The sequence below is a fragment of the Amia ocellicauda genome, chromosome 3 (genome assembly GCF_036373705.1).
Source record: "Amia ocellicauda isolate fAmiCal2 chromosome 3, fAmiCal2.hap1, whole genome shotgun sequence".
NCBI classification, from domain to species: Eukaryota; Metazoa; Chordata; class Actinopteri; order Amiiformes; family Amiidae; genus Amia; species Amia ocellicauda.
In genome coordinates, this window is record NC_089852.1 from 28,824,621 (window position 1) to 28,848,232 (window position 23,612).

General features: G+C 51.7%; 2 protein-coding genes across 4 annotated transcripts; one reads left to right on the plus strand and one right to left on the minus strand.

Moving 5' to 3' along the window:
- The first annotated feature begins 5,256 nt into the window (after nt 1-5,256).
- LOC136747303 (cholecystokinin) lies at nt 5,257-6,576 on the plus strand. Its single transcript, XM_066700240.1, has 3 exons — nt 5,257-5,344; nt 5,788-6,063; nt 6,299-6,576. Exons 2-3 carry the CDS (start codon nt 5,790-5,792, stop codon nt 6,415-6,417), a joined length of 393 nt encoding a protein of 130 aa, XP_066556337.1. The 5' UTR covers nt 5,257-5,344; nt 5,788-5,789; the 3' UTR covers nt 6,418-6,576.
- Nucleotides 6,577-8,682: 2,106 nt separating this feature from the next.
- On the minus strand, nt 8,683-19,036 carry hap1 (huntingtin associated protein 1). 3 transcript variants are annotated; one of them, XM_066698885.1, is made up of 15 exons: nt 18,742-19,036; nt 14,851-14,927; nt 14,561-14,677; nt 14,331-14,431; nt 14,050-14,158; nt 13,759-13,837; nt 13,470-13,600; nt 13,171-13,245; nt 12,865-13,073; nt 12,459-12,677; nt 11,996-12,348; nt 11,216-11,413; nt 10,823-10,925; nt 10,301-10,359; nt 9,140-9,280 (listed from the first exon to the last, which is right to left on the minus strand). In XM_066698885.1, exons 1-14 carry the CDS (start codon nt 18,875-18,877, stop codon nt 10,320-10,322), a joined length of 1,947 nt encoding a protein of 648 aa, XP_066554982.1. In that variant the 5' UTR covers nt 18,878-19,036; the 3' UTR covers nt 9,140-9,280; nt 10,301-10,319. The 3 variants fall into 3 exon arrangements, with proteins under 3 accessions (XP_066554981.1, XP_066554984.1, XP_066554982.1); XM_066698884.1 differs by lacking the exon at nt 10,301-10,359 and having other exon boundaries at nt 8,683-9,280; XM_066698887.1 differs by lacking the exons at nt 10,301-10,359; nt 10,823-10,925 and having other exon boundaries at nt 9,102-9,280.
- Nucleotides 19,037-23,612: the final 4,576 nt, after the last annotated feature.

Genomic DNA, 23,612 nt, shown 5'->3' on the forward strand with positions numbered 1-23,612 from the left:
TTTTTCTGAATGGTTCAGTGTTATTGAGTGAGGGGATCCGTGCAAAATGAGTGGATGAAATGGGCCCAGCACCAGTGTCTTTACTTGATTCTTTATACAGCATAAATATCTAGTCCTCAAAGTGTCCTTGTTTGGCTGAGTGCGTTTCTAGGATAATTGTGTTCCCTGAGTTGAAGTGCATAGTGCCTTGAACCACAATTATTTCTAACCATGAAAGGCTGTGGTGTAGCAGCCTCGTGGGTGGTCCTGCAGCACCACAGAGACGCAGTTTCCGTCACTGGTCTGCTCTCGCACTAGTGTTTAAAATAAATGGCAGTAAATTTAGTTTGAATATTTTGTTTCTGCATAACTGGTTATTACTTTTAAAATGTGAAAGGGTCTTGCTCAATTAGTGTGAAATACTGGTGATCTTGAGTCAGTTTGCATTTTAGCATTTTTCTGATTAATCCTTCCCATTGAAAACAATAACCCTCCCTACTTGGTCATGCCTGAAATTTCAGTTTTTGGGTGTTATCTTTTAAAGCAAGAGGAATCTAGGGAACTGCTTAGTGGCTGTCCATTTATCACATCACCTCCCTACTACTGGAGATGCAGGTTGTGCCTGTGCGTTACAGGTTAGTTTATGGAGTCATTGTGAACAAATGAGTCCGGTATATTGGATCAAAGGGGAGAAGCATTTATTTAATCTACTGCATGATGGATTCTACCCAGTAAATAACAGTAGTGTGGGGGGCCTGACCTTTTCTTTGTTCATTTGGCACCTGGCTTGTGCACAGGAATGTTAAGGGGGGGCAGGTGACTAATGAGATTTTGCTGTGGAAAGTGAACTGTTTGGCCATCTTGGTTAATGTGGAGCTGCAGTAAGCAGAGGGTGCCTGTCTTCACTGGGCTGCAGCCACGGTTTCTGTAAATCACCAATCAAACAGAGCTGTTAACAAAGCCCGCCGATGGACCCTGGGTTGGGAAGTGCCCACGAGGGGGGGGGGGGGGGGGTTGAAGGGACCATGCACTTGCGGTGCATGAGATGAGATCAATAGGCCTCCGGTTATTGACGAGCTGGTACGCAGCTGCAAATGCCTGCGGTTGTGCTCATCTGTTTGAAGTCAATAAGGAGGCTTCATGAAGCCCCGCCAGGCCTGGTAATAAAACAGCCTCCAGGTGCTTTGTTATGGATTCACAGGAAGAGATGAGTAGAGCAGATCGTTAGCATTATTTTATTTTTATGATTATTGTTTTTTTTTTTTCCCTGTCGGGCTGAGTGAGTTTCACCGGCTGAGCAGGCAGGAGGCATGGCAGGCAGTCGGTGACAGACTCAGTACCGGCGGCAAGAGTACCTGCTGGGATCGTGTGTAAATGTGCAATTACTGTGTCACCATCATCCTCAGTCTCCAGCACAGTGAGCATCAAAGCCTGGAGCCAGGGGTTATCACGCACTGACACACAGCCCCCCACCATAGAAATAAATACACATCAGGATGTACGGATAGGTATAAACATCTTCAGGTTGCTTACGAGAGCCTTTTGTTGTCTTGTCAGGAGGCTGAGGCGGAGGGTAAACCGCTCCGATCAAAAGGAGACCAGTTGCACTTGAAGGTTTAAAAACGCTGTTTTGGTGAGCGACTGTTGAGCTCTCCACTGGCTGAACAAAAGCCGGGCATGTTTTCCCCTCGCTGGCGGGGCTGGCAGGCGTGGGTGCGGAAAGCAGACGCACTGAGCGCCGCCTTCCTGTTTTGCCCACAATTATAAATGATAACGATACCATTTACTTGGAAAGCACTTGGCATATGCAGAATCACAAAACACTTTACACACACAAGAGTAATACAGAATATATACATATACACCGATCAGCCATAACATTATGACCACTGACAGGTGAAGTGAATAACACTGATAATCTCGTTATCATGGCACCTGTCAGTGGGTGGATATATTAGGCAGCAAGTGAACATTTTGTCCTCAAAGTTGATGTGTTACAAGCAGGAAAAATGGGCAGCGTAAGGATCTGAGCGACTTTGACAAGGGCCAAATTGTGATGGCTAGACGACTGGGTCAGAACATCTCCAAAACTGCAGCTCTTGTGGGGTGTTCCCGGTCTGCAGTGGTCAGTACCTATCAAAAGTGCTCCAAGGAAGGAAAAGCGGTGAACCGGCGACAGGGTCATGGGCGGCCAAGGCTCATTGATGCAGGTGGGGAGCGAAGGCTGGCCCGTGTGGTCCGATCCAACAGACGAGCTACTGTAGCTCAAATTGCTGAAGAAGTGGATGCTGGTGCTGATAGAAAGGTGTCAGAACACACAGTGCATCGCAGTTTGTTGCGTATGGGGCTGCGTAGCCGCAGACCAGTCAGGGTGCCCATGCTGACCCCTGTCCACTGCTGAAAGCGCCTACAATGGGCACGTGAGCATCAGAACTGGACCACAGAGCAATGGAAGAAGGTGGCCTGGTCTGATGAATCACGAGTTCAAGGTGTTGACTTGGCCTCCAAATTCCCCAGATCTCAATCCAATCGAGCATCTGTGGGATGTGCTGGACAAACAAGTCCGATCCATGGAGGCCCCACCTCACAACTTACAGGACTTAAAGGATCTGCTGCTAACGTCTTGATGTCAGATACCACAGCACACCTTCAGAGGTCTAGTGGAGTCCATGCCTCAACGGGTCAGGGCTGTTTTGGCGGCAAAAGGGGGACCTACACAATATTAGGCAGGTGGTCATAATGTTATGGCTGATCGGTGTATATTCCCAAGAGGATAAACAAGACCTATACGGCCACTTAGAAGATGGGAAGATAAACTTTGCAGGCGTGACATGGAAAAGAGAAGTAGACTGAAGCAAGTCAAAACATCTGGCCTTTATCTAGCAGTGGGTTGATATGGGCTGATGGTGATGATATATATACATACATACACACACACACACATACCTTGTCTTTTTCCACAAATGTCAGTGTGAAATCCCCTCTGTTGGCTGAACAGGCTTTGAGGATAGCAGGGATAGTGGACCCCCGAAAGGCAAACAGCACAGGGCACTCCCTCTGTGTGCACTTCGCACTGCTCCAGATTACTGGCTTTAAGGCACAGAGCGTACAAATAGCAGAACAAAGCTGCTCAATATGAAGTGTTTGAAAAGGAGTGGGAAAAAATGAAAAAACAAAAGGATTTCTTAAATTATTATTATTATTATTGGACAACAGAGACACTGAACCCTGCATGTGCTCAATACTGCCCAGTGTGTTATATTTTTCCTTTCTTTCTTTATTCATGGTTTTATACAAGGCAACAAACACTGAAAATAGAAACAAGCATTGCATCCAGTTGACCTGCCACTTAGACCATACAAAGGAATTTGAAGGGATCTGGCTGTATTAACACAACCAGAAGCCACAGGCCATCCTAGCGGGGAATGGGCTTCAGGAGGTGAGTGCTGGCAGGGTTTGAAGCGCAACGGCCCTCATCCGTGATTGGGCCTGACCCCTGAGAGAGTCAGGAAGCGAAGGCAAAGGGAGAGGCGGAAGTGGCTGTGACTCCAACTGCAGTGGGATGTTCAGCACTCCCCCATTAGAAGCAACACTAACCGCACCACAGCGCAGCCAGGCACACAACACACAAACAAACAATCTGCAGGCCAGAGAGCGGGCCGCTCAGCGCTGGGTTTTGATGTCTTTGTTCCCACGGCTGCAGTGGGGGCCCTTTGTCAGCCGGCTCCTAGAGAGGAGGCATCTGCAGCATGAAAAGAAGGAAGAGCAGACACGACATGAGTGCCAGCTGCCAGAGGGAGGAGGAGAGAGGAAGAGAAAGAGGGAGAGTTGAACGATGGTCACATGCGCCGCACCAGGCCACTCGAGTTACTTCATCAAAACATGTTTTTTTTTTGTCTGTGCTTGTTTCTTTTGTGTTTATTATTACTATCATCATCATTATGATCATTCACATTATTATTATTAATCCTCTTTGTGTGCATAAAATGCCACAAGGAGTTTATTCGTTGATTGCCAGAGATTGAGAGCCACGAGTCTTAACCAGCTCCCGAGATGAAACGGAGAGGAGGAGATATTGTTCTGCCCCCCTCCTCCAGACACAACAGCAGAGCAAGGGGGGGCAACCCATTTCCTCTCACTATTCACCACTGACATCTCTTTACCAGATCAACTGCATAAATATATCCAGCAGTTAGCGGGGGAGGACACAGGCCAGCCAGGGAAACAGCATGCGCTGCCCTGGGCTGCAGGCAGAGACAGGAGGCCGAGGCTCCCAGTGAGGGACAGTGCAGAAGGGGGGGAGGGGTTCTTCACAGTGATGACCACATGAACCTCTGACCAGTTCATGTCAGATTATCATGGGGGTTACAAACGCTAAACTCAGGCACTTCCTCCGAGCTATGATGTCCATCGCATGTGTAACAGTTAAGGTCGGGGTCAGGGTGACAGACAAGTCTAGGCGGGGTGCAGTGCTTATGTGATCCAAAGAAGTGCATGATGGAATATTCAGGTGTAACATGTTCTGTGCATTTCCACCACCATTTAAATATCAATATCTGCCCATGAAAGATCCTCAAACAGGGCTAATGGATGTTGTGGACGGATGGGGTTTCATATTGGTGTTCTGGGCAAATACAAACAAAAACCCTCCACAATCATACCTGACATTTCAAGCCCAATTTCACCCCCGGAGTGAATGTGTGTGTTTTCCATTTTACCTGTAGTGTTAATATATCACCTAGTTACTACATTGTAAAAAAAAAAAAGAAGTGAACATAAAGCATTGATCTGCTGCTTGTAATTCCCTTTCCTGCAAAGCTGCCAGCAACCAATCGACCTACTGAGCCCAACTGGACTTGGTCAGATTTCAGCCTCCTCATGCAGGTCGCTCAGGTGAGTAAGTGATAACTATAGGGGGTGGAGGCACAGGGTTGCGGCCTTTGAAGACCGTGTGTCCCTGTAACCACTGCTGGACATTGTCATACATAAAGAAGTTTGAAACGTGTAGTTGCATCATAGCTCAGCAAAACATATATATCAAAACACGCACAAAGGCTTGTGAAGTGTATTGCACGCTAATGAAAGGCAATCGACGGCAATTAAAGACAATGCGGCGCGCCTCCCGCAGGCGACGATCGAACCGGTGCCTCTATTACGCACGGGGACCCGGTTTAGCAGCGGATACTCTTGCGCATTGATCGGCATTGTCCTGTGCCAAATATATTCGTGATAAAGCACTTCATTGCAGGAGGAGGGGTCAGGTGTATATAAGAAGCGGAGCGATGCGCTGCAACTCACAAGTTTTACCTTTAGCATCACCGAGACCGCTGCGCAACAGCGAACTGAGGAGTCTGCACTGCTACAGGTAAGGGACTCGCCACGATGGTATAGGTCTCTCTCTCTCTCTCTCTCTCTCTCTCTCTCTCTCTCTCTCTCTCTCTCTCTCTCTCTCTCTCTCTCTCTCTCTCTCTCTCTCTCTCTCTCTCTCTCTCTCTCTCTCTCTCTCTCTATATATATATATATATATATATATATATATATATGAGAATCAAAATGCTAAGCATAATATTGAAGATTAAAGGTCTGACTGGGTAGATAGATTGTGAATGGGGTTATCCTTGTGACCAAAAACTGAGACTGAAATTTAGGTTGCAGTTATATATATTGTTTTTCTGTTTTGTTATGTTGTGTTGTATCCTGTGCAGGTCTGACAATCTGTGCTGCACTTGCACTGTGTGATCTCTTGTGCTGTACTGATTCGGTGCTGTGCTGTGCTGTATTGGTGCTGACACACTGCTGTCTCCGCAGACATGACTGGCAGGAAGGTGTACATGTGCGCCCTGGTGACGGCACTGGCGGGGGTGTGCCTGGCGCTGCCATTGTCCAGCTCGGGGGGTGTGGTGCTGGCACACAGGGGCGCAAACGGGGGCACAGCCTGGGCACAGATGCTGGGCAGGCCGACGGAGGGCGGTGGCTGGGGGCAGGGAGCCCTGGGGGGCCGGGTGGCGAGGCAGGACCGGCTGGGCTCCCTGACTGAGGAGCAACGAGAGTTCATGTCTAAGTACATCCTGCAGACACTCACAGGTAAGGGGGGTTGTGTTTTCACTTTCCCCCTGGGCTGCCCTGGGTTTTAATTGTACCTGCTGTAGACGTAGAGGGTCCACAGTCTAATGACCACCTGAGTGTTGAGTCGTGGAGCAATCCTAGTCAGGTCTCTCTTACACCTGCTGGACTGGGGATTGTCTGCCTGCCTTATGCATCTGTCTCTCTATCTCCCCCATCTGTCTGCCTGCCTGTCTGTCTTTGCCACTGTCCACAGAGATGCTGAACAGGGAGGGCTGTCACGAGGAGAACCCCATCTCCATTTCTGACCGAGACTACCAGGGCTGGATGGACTTTGGCCGGCGCAGCACAGAGGAGCTGGGGCTGGACTCCTGAGCATGCGCCCCCTGCTGGGTGTTGGGCTGACCTGCACCCTGACACTGCCCTTGCTGTGATTCTGCTGCCAATTCACCTCCACCATTTACTGTACAGATCCCACAGATACAGTAGATAGTATTTATTTTAAATAAACAAACGCCTTCTGTAATAATCTGTTCCCCTAGTCTGTATTTTATTTTTTCTGTGCACTCCTGTCAGTGTACTGTAAAGGTGGGGGGAGGCTGTGGTCTGTGACTACACAATGAAGCTAAACCACCTCCTGTTAGTTCAGTATCCTATCAGTTGTCCTCTTCCTTGGGTTCTGTTACTAACTAACAAACAAAAAAAACACCCAGAATTCAGACTCGAAGACAAGGAGACTAGGAGCCATTTATTGTTGGGAAGCTTTGCTTTCTTTTTCTCTGTTGGTTCACCCCTCTCATAGTCTGTTCAGATGCTCCACACAGACACTCAGTGCCCGAGACCCCAGGTCTGCAGTGCCACTCACAGCATTGGCCAGAAACATGGAAAGAAAGACAATTCTTTCCCATGCTGGCCCCCTCCTCTCATCCACCTCTCCTCTCCTCCAGCTGTAACACCAGTCTCACACCACCATGCAATTTAAAAAAAATACTTTATTGGACAGATGTGATCAGCTTTAATTACAGGACATGTTTGTTTTCAGTGATCAGAGTAGTTCAGTGTATAAGCAGGTCTCTCATGCACAGGATGGCTGGCAGACCTGGTGATTGCACACTTTGATTGGACCGTGAACAGAATCGGACAAAAGAAGAAAACAAAAACACTAAAGCAGACAGTTTGCACGGTTTACAGTTAAAAAAAAAAAAAAAAAAGAAATTGCCAAGCAAGAGGACAGCTTTTGTTTCCGATGCTGGCTTTTGCTTTGGATGCCATGAGCCTGAGGAGGCGTCCCCCCCCAGCGAAGTCCACCCTGACCTCCCTATAGGAGTGACTGGGGAAGGCTGCCTTTCGTATTTGCATTTTACAAAGTGTATTTCGTCAGTTAAAAAAAATAATAATAATAATACAGTAAATATCTACATGTATATATACAATACTCTAAGAAGAAATCCTCATTAAATATGTAAAATCTATTATTTTAAAACTGAGAGGGAGAGCAGTGCGTCTAAACGTCACATGTGAGGGTTGGTGAGTAGTGTGTCAGCTGGCCCAGTGCTCTCGAGTCAACTACAGTGCAGTACACTCCCCCCCTCTATCTCTGATGCGTCAGTGTCAGTGATGTGAAATTGCCCGCTGTGAGAAGTGCACCCCGCAATTCTTTGTGTTTAGTGTTCGAACACGTGTCCTTGTGTGGCTTTGTTATTTTAAAATATTAAAAAGGGAAGAAAAGAAAAGAAAGAGAAATAATTGGGGGTAATATTACTGTACATGTCATCGAAACACAACAGCAGAGACGTGCTACAAACCGCTACACGGCCTGGCCTCTGCCCTGCAGTCTTCCCGCGGTGCAGCGAGAGCGAGACTCGCCGGCTCTGGTTTCCACCGGCCCCCGGCAGTATTGCACACAGCTCCAATAAGCTGCCCCATTGCGGAGGCCGAGCACCACCCATTCTGGACAAGCAGCATGGCTCTGGAGCACAATGCAACATAGACCCGCAAGGCAGCGTGAACCCAGGTCAGAGTTCACCTCCATGGATCTGCATGGCCATCCCCCATGCTGCCTTATGCTGCTCCCCTCTGCTTTTCCAGTATGAGTGACCGCACTGGCCTGCGCTACACAGGGTGAGGTCCCAGCCAGGCTATTCCGGCACTTGGACCACACCCGGAAGTTAACTGATATAAGGGTGGCCACACATGTGTGCGCTTAAACAATAATTCAAGACGAGTTACAAAAAACAATAAAGCAAACAAAACTGAGCTCACGTCCCTGTCCAACAACACAACAATAACAACAAAAGTGCAATTTGTTTTCCCAGTCTGGTGTACTGGACACATGATAAACCCCTCAGCAGGGCTGTGTAATAAAATGAAATGTCTCCACACTCTGCCCACCTGCCTTCTAGTGTAAAGTCTGTTTTAATATAAAACAACTGCAAAGCAGGGGGGTGTCTGAGGGGGTGTGTCAGTTGGGGCCCGAGCGGTCCTGCAGGCACTGCAACTTTTGTCCTTCTAAAAAGCACCGAGCCCCCGTCCCCTGACTCCACAGCCCTGCAGTGCGTGGACGGGCAGACACACTGCCCCTGTGTGTCCAGGACATCCTTCCTGGGACCCTGAGCCGCCCCCTCCCCCCCACCCCGCCCCACGGGCAAGGCCAAGGCTGGCGTTTCATTATTGATTAAGTTTAGTTTCCATTGACGTTTTCAAGTTTAGCATTTTTTTTTCTGTGTTTCTGTTCCTTTCCGAGGTCTCCAGGCTCAGGGTGGGTCAGCACTCCTCAGTGTTGTCTTCGCAGGGCACCACTCCACGTGCCACCACTTGGGCCAGACCCAGGGACTGCAGCTTCTCCACTAGGTTGAAGCTGAAAATGTTCTTCTGCCTTCTGGGACTGCCGGTTCTGCTCGGCTCCCCCTGCGTGGCCCTGAGAATGGACCCGGCCAGCTGGGAGTCAGGCAGGGTCTTGGTGAGCGGGCCACAGCACCGGGGTGCCATGGGGGGCGAGGAGATGGGGTTTTCGGGGGACCCCAGCTCAGCGTTGGTTGGCCCAGTGTTGACAAGGGTCCGGGGGTAGACAGAAGCTGAGATGCCCTGCTCCTGCAGCAGCCGCACCAGGCCCAGGGAGCAGCAGTGGGAGTGCGTGTGTTCGCGGAGGTTGGTGGAGGACTCGGAGTGTGGCAGGTGTGGGGTTGGGAGGACTAACCCCTCAGAGCTGCCACGAGAGGACTGGCTGCGAGGACGAACCCTGGGGGGACAGAGAGAGAGCTGGGTTAAACACACAGCTGAGCTGAGCCCAGGTGCACAGGGTTAGACAATCGGCATAGGCCACAGCAGAGATGCACCCTGCAGCATCCCTCCACTGAGACAGGATGGCTGAGCCCTGCATTGACCACTCTCTGTGCATCTACCCATCTTTCCATTTAATCTTTAATTTAATATTTTTAGGGAAGCTAAAAGAAACACTAGAGTGAAATGATGCTGCTTCCTCACTGTATCTGTTGTCTCTGGGATGAAGCAGTTTGCTCTATAGGATCTAATGCTCTCACACTGGAGTGGATGAGGGAGGTGCATCTAAGTTTTAAGCTCCAGTGAGTCAGTGGCTCAGCTCAGTCCCCAACTTTCTCTCCCCAGGCTGGGCAGCTCAGTGAAGGAATGGTGGGGCAACAGGAGCCTGGTGCAGTTAGCTGGGTTAACTGGGTTAACTGGGTTAACTGGGTTAGTTGGGTTAGTTGGGTTAGTTGGGTTAAGGCAACTCCACCTGCTGTGCCAGTCTAGCTGCCTGTGGGGGTTAGAGAGAGGCTTGTTAGACAGAGAGACGGGAAGGACAGAGGGGGAGGAGAGAGGGAGAAAGAGGGGGATACAGGGAGGCTTGGCTATTAAACCCATGCCGACATTCACAGCCTGAGCCACTCAGGCTGTCCCAGCGCAGGTCTGAGGAGACACACACAGACACACACACACTCACACACACACACACACACACACACACACACTGGCCCAGTGCTGCCCGAGCACGGCTGTGGCTTGCATCCTTAATATCGAAGTAAATTTATTAATTTTATTTGATTATTCTGAAGAACCAGAACCCCTAAGACCACTCCGATCTGAACTAGTCCACACCACAGTGATGCAGCAGGCTGCACTGGGCCCGGCCAGACGCCCCCCTCGTCAGGCTGCAGGGAGGCCGCTCCGGGAGGTGAGGGGTTGCACCCGTGTGTGGGGGCCCAGCCGGGGAAGGGGCATGTGACACCGAGGGAGCGCTTACTGTGGTGACACAGGCTCCTTCAGAGCTGGAGCAGCCTCCGGAGCCAGGGCCCTCCCTGCCTGGAGGAGAGAAAGTGAGGTAGGGTGAGGGACAGTGGCTGCGGTGCCGGGGCCCAGGTCTGAGCGTGGCGCTCTGTCGAGCGTTGCGCATCACTGCGCTGCACTGTGTGGTGTGTTCTGCTTTGTCACTTGCTCAAGAATCGCATTAAGCACATTTCTGTCCTGTCCTCCTGCTGTGTCACTGCAATACTGTACTGCCTGGTACGTGTGTTGCAGCGTGTGTTGCGTTGTGCAGTGCACGGCCGTGCAGCATTGTGTGCTCTTGCATTGCAATGTACTGCATTGCTTCATTGTGTAGTATTACATAGAAATGTGCTGTGCAGTGCAATAAAGTATTGCAGAGTACTGTGTGTTACTGCACTTTATTTCACCGCACTGAACTGTACAGTATTGCAGTGTGCCACATTGCGCACTGGGATGTTTTGCACTGATGTCCCTGTCCCCCCCCGCCCCACCAGCCTACCTGTGCGAGAGGGAGGAGAGCTGCAGGGCAGGGTGCAGGATCCGGCATGTGGTGACAGTGTTGGTGGGGGGGGTCTGGGGCAGGTTGTTACTGGACTGAGGCACTGTGAATGGAGAGGAAGGGAGAGTATGGGGTTAACACACACAATGACAATGGCATGGCAGTGACCTGCAGGGGAGTGAGAGGGAGTGAGAGAATGAATGAATGAATGAGCAGCAGTGTGATGTGGTGGCGCAGGAGCGGCGAGTGTGAAAATGAGAGAGCAGGCAGAAGGCAGGGGTGTGATCAGGGCTCTGTGCGTGTGTGTGTGTGTGTGTCGGTGTTTGTGTGTGTGTGTGTGTGTGTGTGTGTGTGTGTGTGTGTGTGTGAGAGAAAGAGACTACCAGGTCTTACCCCTGGCCCTGGAGCCGGTCAGCATGGGGAACAGCCCCAGGTCGGGCTCATCCTCCTCCAGGTCATTCAGACTGTACACCTGCTCCTGGTCCACCTCCAGCTCCCGGAAGTCTTTGGTGAGAACGCCAGGCCGGGTCAACAGGATCCCACCCAGGTGCGGCCGAGCCAACTGCTGCCACTGGTGCAGAGTGACCGAGCCTGGGGGAGTGGGGGAGAGAGAAGAGTGGAGAGTGGATTGAGCAAATACACTGACACCAATACGACACACTTGGTTCCTTCAGAGCAATACGGGCCGACTGTGTGCCAGAAATAACCCTATTGTGTTTTATTTATTTAGATTTTGGTTTTGAGGCAGCGTGAGTAAGGAGCATGACCTAGAGCGCACAACCATGGAGCAAGAAACAGTGACTGTCACCCTTGCTGGCTCATGCCTTAGTTGAACAGTAGAGGGCAGCAGAGGACATCGCAGATGGTGCTGCTCATGGGAAATCATCCAGCTGCGCCATTAAATCACTGAGTGCTGACGGCAGGAGAGCTTTCAGAGACAGAAGTCAGGCGCCCCAATGGAGACCCTGGAGATTTCACTCCTGCTGAGCTTGTCACAGCTGGACTGAACTGGGCCTATTACCAAGACAACTAGCCTGCACTGCCCAGCCCACCTGGCTCTGTGGCCCCTGTGCTGGTCTCAGGCCCCCTGCAGATGCTGCTGGGCTGCATCTCTCCGCAAGCCTCTGATTCACATGGGTTTTTAGAAGAGACCAGCCCCCCCTCCGCACTCACCCTCCAGTGGCTTGACAATCTGCAGCCGGTCGGGCAGGCAGGACCGGGAGCCGCTGGACAGGCCGGAGCCGGAGTGCATGGAGCTGCCAGAGTAGTTGGTGCCGGTGGAGAGGATGCTGTCGTTGGGTGTCAGGAAGCCGCTGGATGCATCGGCCTCGGCCTCACCCTCACACTCACCCTCACCCTGCGCCGCCAGCGCCTTCAGTTTGCGCTCACGCTCAACCTCGAAAAATGTCTGCTCCGACTCCGAAGCATGGCTCTCCTGCCGCGCAGACAGCCGCCGCAGCGCCGCAGCCAGGTCTTGCCCCCCTGGGGTGCCCGGCTGGCCCAGCTTCTTGTCTGCCCCCTCGGGCCTGCGGCACACAGATGGACACACAGACACGGTCACAGACAGCACTCACATCAGGACACACAGACACGCTGTGCAGTAAGGTAGTGCCAAACAGCAGCACAGCTCACTCACAGCGAGTCGTCGGGCAGCTGGGGGCTGGCGGGGGTCCTGTCCTCTAGGGTAAGGCTGGCGCAGTCGGAGCCATAGTAGCTGGTGCGCGGCGTGCTGACACGGCTGGAGAGCCCGGACGGGGGGGTGGAACCGGGGATCAGCGGCGAAGCGTAGTTAGAGCGCAGCCGCACTGCCTGGTTCACCGCCCTTACGGTCTCGAACACGCGCCAGGGGTGACTCCTGAGGGGAACAGTGGCCAGGGGTCAGGGCACCGCACAAAGGAAGTGTAGAAGAGCAGAGCACAAGTGTGTCAGGAGGGGACAGAGTGTGTGTGTGAGAGTGTGTGCTGAGTGCCCTGTGAGAGTGTGAGGGCAGTGTGCATGCAGTGTGCGTGCCGTGTGTCAGGACGGTGTGCGTAGACACTCACTTGTACTCCGGGGGTGCGGGGCTGTCCAGGCCCTTCCGCATGGTGCCCTCAATCTCGGCGGCAAGTGAGTCCATGGGGAAGATGGGCAGGGTGCTGTAGCGGGCCACCGTGCTGCTGGGCGCGCTCTTGTAGCGCAACGTCTTCATGTCCTCCCGTGCCTCCTGCAGCATATTCTCACACTCTGCGTACTTCTCCTGCAGGTCGCTCAGCTGGGGGGGTAATAAAAATGATAAATAACCCCCTTTCTCCTCAGATCTACACAGTGAAGCAGTTGAGTCCCGCAGTCAGGAGGCTGATGTGCAGTACCTCTGAGCGGAGCCGGGCCTGGGCCTCCCGCGATGTGCCCAGGTGCTGACTGAGCTCCTCGTTCTCAGTGGAGAGCTGCGGGGGAAAGAGGAGGCTCGTTCAGCGCTGAAGCATCCACACTGCACACAACTCAACTGTCCCTGCTCAGCCTGTGTACAGGAGCTGCTCTGTAATATTGTTGTAATGTAATGCATTTTGCGGTAGGCTGCAGTGTGCTGTACTGTCCCATGTGTAACTGTGCTGTGTTGCAGTGTGTTACAGTGTGCTGTTGTGCACTCTGGGCTGTGCATGAGACTTACTGTCTTGGCTCGTTGCTGCAGGTCAACGATCTGCGCGAGCAGCTGACTGATCTCCTCCTGCTGCCGGACCACGTCCTCAGTCTTCCTGGCCAGCTCCTCCGACAGCACACACACCTGCCTGTTCGATGATGCTGGAGCAGCAAGCGTTAACACAGGTCAGCAACTCCCCTTGCCCACGCGCTCACAAAAGCTTACACACGCTCACAAGCGCTCACACGCTCTCACACGCTCTCACACGCTCTCACACGCTCTCACACGCTCTCACACACGGCCCTAGTGAGACACTCACACAGCTCCTGCACACAGTCCATCATCAGCTGCTGCTCCTGCTCCTCATAATTTGTCGTCTCTGTTGTCAGATTGGTGGCCTGGAGAGCAGAAGAGACAAACAGCCATTACAGAGACTGCTGCCACACAACAGGCACAGAGCTTCCCCCACAGGCGACGAGCGGCTGTGTGGTTGCTGTGCCCATGTGATGTGCTCCGGAGTTCGAGTGATTGAGGGAGCTGCCATTTGCCAGACCACCTCCTTTACACCCTGAGGTTGAGTAAGCCCCACCTCACCACACACAGCTCTCACCTCAGAGCGCAGCTTCAGATTCTCGTCCTCCAGGCCCTTCAGTTTCTGCTGCAGGAAGTCGTAGTGAAGGTAGTGAGTCAGGGAGATGGATGACTCGTTACGCCTCATCCTGTACAGTAAAAACACAGTGATCAGACTCCCCTGCATACACATGTATATATAGTTAATTTGCAATGGCAGACTTGGCAGTCCACATATTCTGAATATTCAAATTAAGTGTGTGTGTGTTTGTGTGCGTGTGTGGCCAATGTGTGTACTGTGTGCTCAGTGGTCAGACTCACGGCGTGGAGCAGGTGGAGTTGGGCTCGCTGTCCTCGGCGCTGCTGGTGTACAGCTGCAGCAGGTCGTCCCGCATGGTCAGCTCATGCCGCAGTTGAGCGATCTGCACAACACAGCAGCGTCACACTGGGGCAGGGCTGGTACACACACACACCTTCACACCCACAAACACAAACACTCTCACACACACACAGACACAGACATACACTGACCGACAGACACACAGACTAACCTCCTCTTTGGCCATTTCCAGTTGCTCGTCCAGCAGCTCGTTCCTCTCAGTCAGCGAGCGGTTCTGCTGCAGGAGGGACTGGCCGATCCGAGCCGCCAGCTCCAGGTCGCTCTCTTTCTGCCAAGACACAATGTCACGGCCAGGTCAGTCGCGCTCTGACAAGCACAGCCCTGCAGTGTGCAGTACTGCGCACAACTCCCCAAGTGTTGCACGAGCCCAGATCTGCAGTGGCCCATTGCCTTGGGGCCGAGTTCTCCAACGCACACACACCATCCACACGCCATCCTTACCTCCTCCAGCAGCTGTGTCACTGCGTCTATGTCATGGTACGTCTTGGTCACCTGACTGACCCTCTCTGAGCACAGCACTGAGAGGGAACGAGAGAGAGAGAGGGGATTAACATCTACTGCACACTACTGTATAAAATGGAAAGATGGGTGGAGGGAGTTATAATCTGCTGCTCAGTCCTGGGGGACCGGGTGGGGTTGGTGGCTGAACTGAGAGGCTTATCAGGTTCCCCAGGATGATGTGGTTGTTATTGTTGCTGATGACAAATTGAACCCATCCCTGTGTCACACACTGCTCTTAACTTCAGAATCACTGCAGCCCAGGACAGGGATTCAAACCAAAAACACTTACTGCAGGACCACTCAATAACACAGACTGCTGAGTGAATGGATCAATGAATGAATGAATGAATAGACAGACAGGCACAGCACCAGGAAACCACTGTAACTGGAATTTAATGAAAGGAACATCAGCCGGGCTTGGTGTCTTACAGCCTGTGTCCCAGCTTTGTGCTTTGCAGGCTGGGCCAGAGCGTCTGTGTCAGGAGGTGAAGGGCAGAGGACGGGGAGGGGAGTCACAGCCGGCCCCACGCCCGCAACTCAAGTGCAGGGGGATTAAAGTACAGGACAAATTGGGGACAGTCAGGGATTTTCGAGTTGTAGGGAACTGGGCCCTCAGCAGAGAATCAACTGATCCTATTATGGCCATTACCCTAAGTCCCTGACACAAGATCGGCTGCAGGCGTCACAACAGTGTGTCACACAATCAACCGGCGCTGGGGCGGGGGGTCCGCCAGCGGGGACTGTAAGAAGGGGAAGGTTTTATTTTTGGCCTGTCCTTCCACAACTACCCAGTAGGGGTCAGCCATTGCAGCCCTCGCTTCTGACGGGTTGAAGTGTCTGGGTAAAGGGAAACAAACCATCGGTGATATTCTGTAATCGCAGGGACCCACAGCCCTGCCATATTAAAATGAGCACCTTCCATATATATATATATATATATATATACACACACACACACAGACCGATAAAGCAAAGTACATGAAGAAAACAAAACACCAAGCACAGAATGGAGAGAGAGAGAGAGCAGTAACATAGCAGGGCTCTGCAGGAAGGGATCTAGGCCAGCTCAGGAGGGGGGGAAAAATAGTGTCCAGGCGACGTGGGTCGATGACGCAGGGCTAATCCACAGTGAGCCGCTGTACCTGTGGACTGGGGGCTCAATGGCTCTTTTTATGGAAGAAGCAAATGAGGGAATGTCTGTCCTGGGCCCCCCCAGCCCCCCCGCCCCGTTAATCGGCTTGGCACGGTGGACAGAACAGGGCGGAGGAGCGTTGAGACACTGACTGGGAGGTTAGCGTCTTTGGCATTAGCAGGGTTAGCCAATTAGACCCCCCCAGCACTGACGCAGGCTAAATATTTCTGAATGGGGAAGCAGCTGGAGCCGTGTTTGGTAGATGGGCACAGACGCACAGCAGCCAAAAACAGCACTGGGATTAAACCAGGGCTCTGAGTGTGAGAGGAGAGTTCACTAGACGGGATCTCAAATAAGCATGTGTATGTGTGTCTGTGTACATGCATATTTGTTTGTGCACCTGTGTCTGCATGTGTTTCTGCATTTACAGCATGGATATAAATCTATATATAAACATACCTCACACAATACAACACATGCCTGTTGAGCAGTGCGGTTTCACCCCCAGCATCAGCACTTGCGTTGTGTGTCAGTGTCAGTGTGTTGTGTCAGTGATAGTGTGTCATTTCTGTTTGCATGACTCTGAAACACAGAGATGACACCAAAAGCTTGGCCTTACAAAGTCTTCAGAGGAAGAACAAATAAATAAATCTGCTTTTTATTTGGCTGCAGCCCCATTATTTAAGACACAACTCACAACTCTGTGCAGAGTTCCTGCAGTGCTGGGGAGGTGATGGTGGGGTAGGTGGATAGAAGTATTAATTTAGGAGGGCAGTGTATCCGCATTCTCATGTCTAACACACCATACAGGGCCCTGGGCAGTGACGAGAGAGAGAGAGAGAGAGGGAGGGAGGGAGGTAGAGGGGGGTAGAGATAGAGAGATAAAGCACCTTAAGTTGAATTTGAAATTGAACTGAGATGGAGGGAGAGAGAGAGAGAGAAAGAGGGTGGGGGAGAGACTCTGCAAGTGTTCCTCCCAGGCTTTTCCTTATACAGGCAGTATTGTGAAGCAGGTACACAGGGACAGAGAAAACTGTCCTGTTCAAACTCAGTGAAAGAGTGAGCAGCAGTCTGATATAATGGACCGACAGTGGATCAGAGGGAGTTTCCTCCATCTTTCTCTCTCTCTATCTCTCTCTGTGCCTGGTAGTTTGTTAGTCACTGCAATGCAGATTGTGTCCACCACCCTTGTCCCTGTCCCCCCTCCCTCCATAGTTCTCTCCGTTTCCTCCGCACTGTCTTCTCTAGGGCAGCTGAGGGGAACCAATCAGAGGAAGGATTGGGGGTCCTGCTGGCTGCCTATTGTCTGATGCACTGTACTGGTACGTGCTGACCCACACGTTCACTCGGTTTACTAGCTCAGCTCTCGGGCTGCAGATGGAAGCTCCCCCCCACCTCAATCACCCCTGCACCCTCTACGCCCTCTCATTTCTCACCCCATCTCATCCCCACATAATCACTTATGACCAGGAAAGGCAGCCATGTGGGAGCCCAGCTCCTCCGCCACCCCACTATAACTGTTGCTAATTGGGGTCAAAGGTCACTCTGGCTGAGTTCAAGGAGTACCAGCTTCAACGAGCTACGTGTGGAGTCTCCCTGTTTACCCCACTCTTCCTGCCTTTGTGTCTTGCTTAATAAGGATTAGCTACTATTCCCTAATAGCAGCCTTTGTAAACATCTCAGGAATGCATGCACGCACACACACACACACACACTGAACCAGCCCTCCTGTTCCCACTCGTTGTGCTCCTCAGGTTCAGTCTGTATGTGGTGTGGGATTCCCCGGCACTCTACCAAACCTCTGCCAAACAGGTAAACACACAGAGTCAAATCAGTTTCCCTGCCAGCTCTGTTCAGCACGAATCACCCTCAATGCTGTCTAGGCAGGTAGTGAACATGCTTCAGGGACCGGTACCCCGACACCCAGTGAGCACACAAAGCACTGCCTCTCTCACCCATCACTCCCAGTGCACTGCACCAGACAGACAGAGAGAGGCAGGGGCTGCAGAAAAGATCCCTCTATCCAAAGTCACCTTCCACATGCACTGCCATCGATTGCATTCAGCTTAAGGCAGTTTAAATCGAGAAAGACTCACTCACACACAGACGCACACAATACACTCTGCAGTAGCAAGTGGAGCACAATCTCCCTGCCACTCTGAGTCTGACAACAGCCTGGCACCCTGGAGTCCCTGCCACCAGCACAGCCCCCTGAGGAGCCCCAGCCCTGCAGCGTGGGGCTTGGAAACTGGAGGTCCTGTGCTCCTGAGGACTGGGTCACAGGCATGCCCAGCCAAGCACCTACTGGAGAAACTAATCCTGCGCCAGGGGGAACATCTGTACCAAGCAGCCAGCGTCTCTCTGCCAGACCCTACCAGTTATATTTGCCACACATCCCAGACCAAGCCCCAGCAGTGCAGATCAACCTGCACAACGTCTAAAGGGCTTTACTGCTCCGGCCACAACAAAGGAGCGTCCTGTCCACCCTCTCCATTGCTCACACCTGCGTCAGACCACAATAAGTGCCACCACTCCAGCCCTGAAGCAGCAGCGGTCACCCCTGTCACACAACCTGCCAGACAGGACCCAGGGGTCTCTACAACAGACAGTGCCAGCACTGACTATCCCCTTCTACCTACAGGGTGCAGACAGCTCTGACCACAGCCCCAGGCCCTGCGGCTGCAGTGGCAGCTCCTTACCATCCTCCAGCGCTCTGCACAGCCCCTCCGAGTTGTTCTCAGCGTCCATCACCCCTCCATTCCCGTTGAGCTCATTGTCGTTGGGGACAGAGGTGCTCCAGACCTCCATGGTCATGCACTCGAAGACCCCCTCCATAATAAAGCCCCACTAAAACTCCAGATGACACAGCCACCGCTCCACAGGTCAGTCACAGCGTAAAAAACAAAGACACCACAGGCTGTCTTGGTGTGCAGTAGCTGTGATCCCTGCCCACTCTCTCTCTCACTATCTATCTGTCTTTCTGTACGCACCACACTCGAGGAAAAACACTGATGAACCCAGAACAGCTCTGCCCTATTTATACTGTCAACACTGTTTATCTCCACCTGGCTGGGCACGGCGCATGAATACTGAAAGGGGAGATGAAGAATGAGGGAGGGAGGCAGGGAGGGAGGGAGGTGGGGGGGGTAGTGTTACAAGAGGAAAGGTTTATGACTGCAGGGCTGAGAAACTTGTCCTCCTTGCCTGCCTGCCTGCCTGTGTACACGTCCACAGACACTCCAGTTTCCGTGTCTGAGTCACCAGCACTTTTTCTGAAAAACAGTTCAGTTATTTATTTACTGCCAGAGTCTCCTCGGCCCCCCGCCCTCCCATGCTGCTCTTTACAGTACAGAGTGGTACAGTCCCAGGGAAGACCATAGAGCCTGTCTCATGGAGCACGTAACGCCACAGCAACCTGCTGCCACGCCTACTTCAGGAGGGGGGGCAAAGCTTTAGCAGGGGGTAAAATGCCTCCACAGCATCAGAGCAGCTGTGTGTGTGTGTGTGTGTGTGTGTGTGTGTGTGACAATACGACAGTAATACCAACCTACACATACTGCACACACTTGCATACTCAAACTCACAAACACACACTCACACAGACACGCACACAGTTGGTGCTCTATTGTGCCAAGCCCTTCCCAGTGCCTGTGCTTGACACTGATGCCCAGCATGAACATGGTGCCAAGGTAGAGCTCGCCTGTGTCTCGCTGCCCCCAGAGCCCTGTTGCATTAAATATTAACCTGTCTGCTCCAATTACTCACTCTCCAGGAAGTTCTGCCCTGCCAAGCAAGGAACAGCAAGTGGTGGGGGGGCACTGAAGCACACACTCATTCTCCAGCCTGAGAAGCAAAGCGCAAGCTGCAAGGCAAGTTCAAAACAACACAAACTGACCAGCAAACATACAAACAAGCATTGAAACACAACAGCCTGAACAGCATATGCCCTGGCATAGACCTGTCCCCACCCAACACCCTGCAGCCCGAGCAGGTAAATAGCTTGTCCAAGGCCAAGGAGGTGAGTGTGAGATAAGGCCAGGCACCACACCACTCCTGCCAATCCCCAGTTTGCTATGGACTCTACCCTGGGCCGCCCACACAGTGCAAGGCTGTGCAGAACAGGGCATTTGCATAGGGGCACACATGCTCATGTTTGTTAACGGTCACAGTGTCACATTGAGTAGTGTTGTGCAGTGCAGTGTAGTGTAGTGTTGTGCAGTGTAGTGTAGTATAGTGCAGTGCAGTGCAGTATGAGTGTAGTGCAGTGCAGTGCAGTGCAATGTATTGTAGTGTATTTTAGCCAACGTGATTCTATCTCATGTGTCACTGAAACAGTAGCTCCAAAACAGGCCAGTGAAAACCCTTGAGAGGCACTGATGTCCAGTCTGGGATAAGACGATGTTCCCCCTCCTCTAGCGCAGTGTGCAGCCACAGCACCATAGTGCCAAGTGGGAGAGGAGGACAGCAGGGGAGCAGGCCGGGACTGACAGAGCCAATTAAATAAGCAGCTTTCTGCTCCACAGCTCCTGCTGGGCTGCAGATCTTGGAGTCCTGTACAGGGATTACACGCCTGGGCAATTTAAAGAACACGGTAATCTGGGCCACCTGTCAGCGCAGGGCCAGAGGAAGACTGCAGGCAGGACATGGTCATGGCTGTCTAAGACAAACTGAAATGAACTGTCGGTATGACACACTGTGCTTGTTGTGGGGGGTTGGGGGGGCATATATAAAAATATATATATACTGGTATTCATTTATGGACCTGTTTGGACTTTAACTATACCTTTATACCTGTATTTAAAAATGGCTAAATTGAATGATTTACTAATTAATGTGTCATTCAGCATTAGCATTCAGCTAACAATAAACTTGGTCGCGTACGCGTATCCCACAACCTGCAACGACGCAGATTCCGCAGATTTCCTAATATTTGCGCAGAACTGCACGGCTCCACCAATGGGATCTATGGGATTCTGCAGATCTGCGCAGAACTGCCCAAACCTGCGCTACAAGAACGCAGGCGCTTTTCTTCACAAACTGCAGCAATCGCTGTAATTGGATGACTTCATTTTGTACTGTTTTTATATTATTTTAGTTTTTATTAAAAAATAAATAAATCATTTAAATTACAGCTATACTGTGCATCACAGATTTACATTATATTTGTTAACATAATTGATGGTATATAGAATTCTATATTTATGGTGTTGACGATGCTGTTATCAGTGTATGATAAGTTGACATTCACCTCAGCTAACTAGGGCAGCAGTATATTTCATTCATCTTAACACGTCTCTTGTCTCGGCCACAGCTCGCCTGCCTTCTCAGCTTCTCAGAGCTGCGGCGATTCTGCACAGATTTCTGCGGGTGTGGCTTAGTGACGTCACACAGAAACACTCCAAGAGTTCTGTGCAGAACTGCGCTTCTCAAACGCGTCCCTTGTTCTGGAATGAATGCTGCCCCAGCATAAATAAATGCCACGTTTATTGCGTGTTGACTTAAACAAACGTGAGAAATGCACAATGAATCAAGACGAGGTGGAAAGGTGCGACGTCGTTGATAATGTGGACATGTCTTGGTTTCAAGACAACTGACAGATCATCGAAAGGTAATTTGCAAGTTTATTTGTAATTGGCATAGTGTTGAATATAAGTTCAACAAATAGTACTATTTTAGTCAATGCCAGTTGTGTGCTATTATTTTAGTTTTACGAACAGTCATTAAAACCACTTTATCAAAATCAAAAACCAAAAAAAACGTCATACAGTCAAAAATTTGAAAAATACCGTTATACGATATTTTAACCATATCGCCCTGCCCTAGCACAAACACACAAACACACACAAACCAAGACAGAAACTAATGCACGGAAGACGGCTATGATTTCTGGCCCGGGCACCCCAGCTCACAGGCCCAGAGGAGACCCCCTACTTTAACCTCCCCAGCAGGGGCGTCGCAAGGGGGTAGGCATCCTAGGCAATTGCCTGGGGCCACAGGCTGAGGGGGAACCCCCCCCCTCGGTCCAGCCCTCCGCTCTCACAGAAGACAACTCCGCCGCACCCCCCGCCCCCTCTCTTGGGAGAAAACTCCGCCGCTCTCACGGATGAAACCTCCGCCGCACCCCCCCCTCCCCACCCCTTTCTTGGGAGAAAACTCCGCCGCACCCCCCCCCCCACCGTCAGGAATTATTTTGCCTGGGCCCCCCACATACCCTAGAATCGCCTCTGCTCCCCAGTACCCCCCTTAAGCGACCATCCCCACCCCCTCCCAGTCCAGCCCACCAGCTGACCCACGCAGAGGCCGATACTAAAGCACGGATGCAACAGGCAGGACGGATTACCTGCGGTGTCAGTATTTGCAGCGTGTGTCGCTCACTCAGAGCTCACAGTTAGCAGCAGCACAACCTGGCACCCCCCAGTGTGCAGTTCTGGAACAGCAGCTATGCCTATTTTATGTTAATTTACTTTATTTGTTTACATTCAATTTATGTTGTCTTCTGACCTGCTGCCACACTCCTCTGGACTTTTTAAATTCACCCCTGAAAATTAGATATTCTTTCTGTCTTTAATTTGGAAACTGCATCATATTCTCTTCTATTGTATCTTTTTGTGTGCATACTTTTTGTTCACGTGTATGACTGGCCCCTGCAGTTTCACCCCCTAATTATTTGACCCCTGACTGCTCTGTACTGCACTGCATAACTGCATTTGGTATTTTACTGGGCTGGGCTTCATTCCACAGCAGTGTGCTGTACTGTAATATGGCACAGCACTCCACTGTGCACTGTACTGCACTTCACTGCATGCTATCTTACAGTGCTGACACTGTAACACCCTGAGTCTTTGTCTTTCCCCAAGGGGGGGTTGTGTGGGGGTGGACAGGGTCTCAGGACTCACAGAAGTATTTGAGCGTCTCCTCGATCTGGGGGAAGGTGAGCTGCAGCGCGGCCTCAGGGGGCAGCAGGGGGGTCTGCAGCCAGTCGCCGTGGTCATAGCCGAACAGGCAGTCGGCACGCAGGGTGTAATGGGGCAGCTTCTCCTGCAGCAGGCTGACGATCTCCACCTCCGGCAGCTCCCCGCTATTACACAGCTCTGACGGGGGGAAGGGGGCGGAACAGAGAGGAGGTTATGGCTCTGAGAGACTGAGCGAAGGAGCGGGAGAGGGAGAGAGAGTGGGAGATGAGCGAGGGATAGATCTGAGAGGGGGGGTTACAGCTTTGAGAGAAAGAGTGAGCGAGCAAGCAAGAGAAAGGGAGAGAGATGAGGTGATAGCTCTGAGAGAAGGAGACAGAAAGAGTGTGTTCTCCATGTGTGCGACAGGCCTCATAGACAGCCCTATTGTGGCTCTCAGGGGCCACAGGGGGTTAACTGCCCTGTTATTCTTACTGTCCAGCACTCTTATACCCCTTTTCCACTGGCATATCCGATCTGACCTGGAACCAGGCTGGCGCGTTTCCTCATTGTCCTCAGCTCTGGTAGTGCAGTGGAAAAACATACGACTGCAACAGACCAGCTCAGTTCAGGTTGGGTCAGACGTGCCAGTGGAAAAACACAAGCCTCTGCTGCCACCT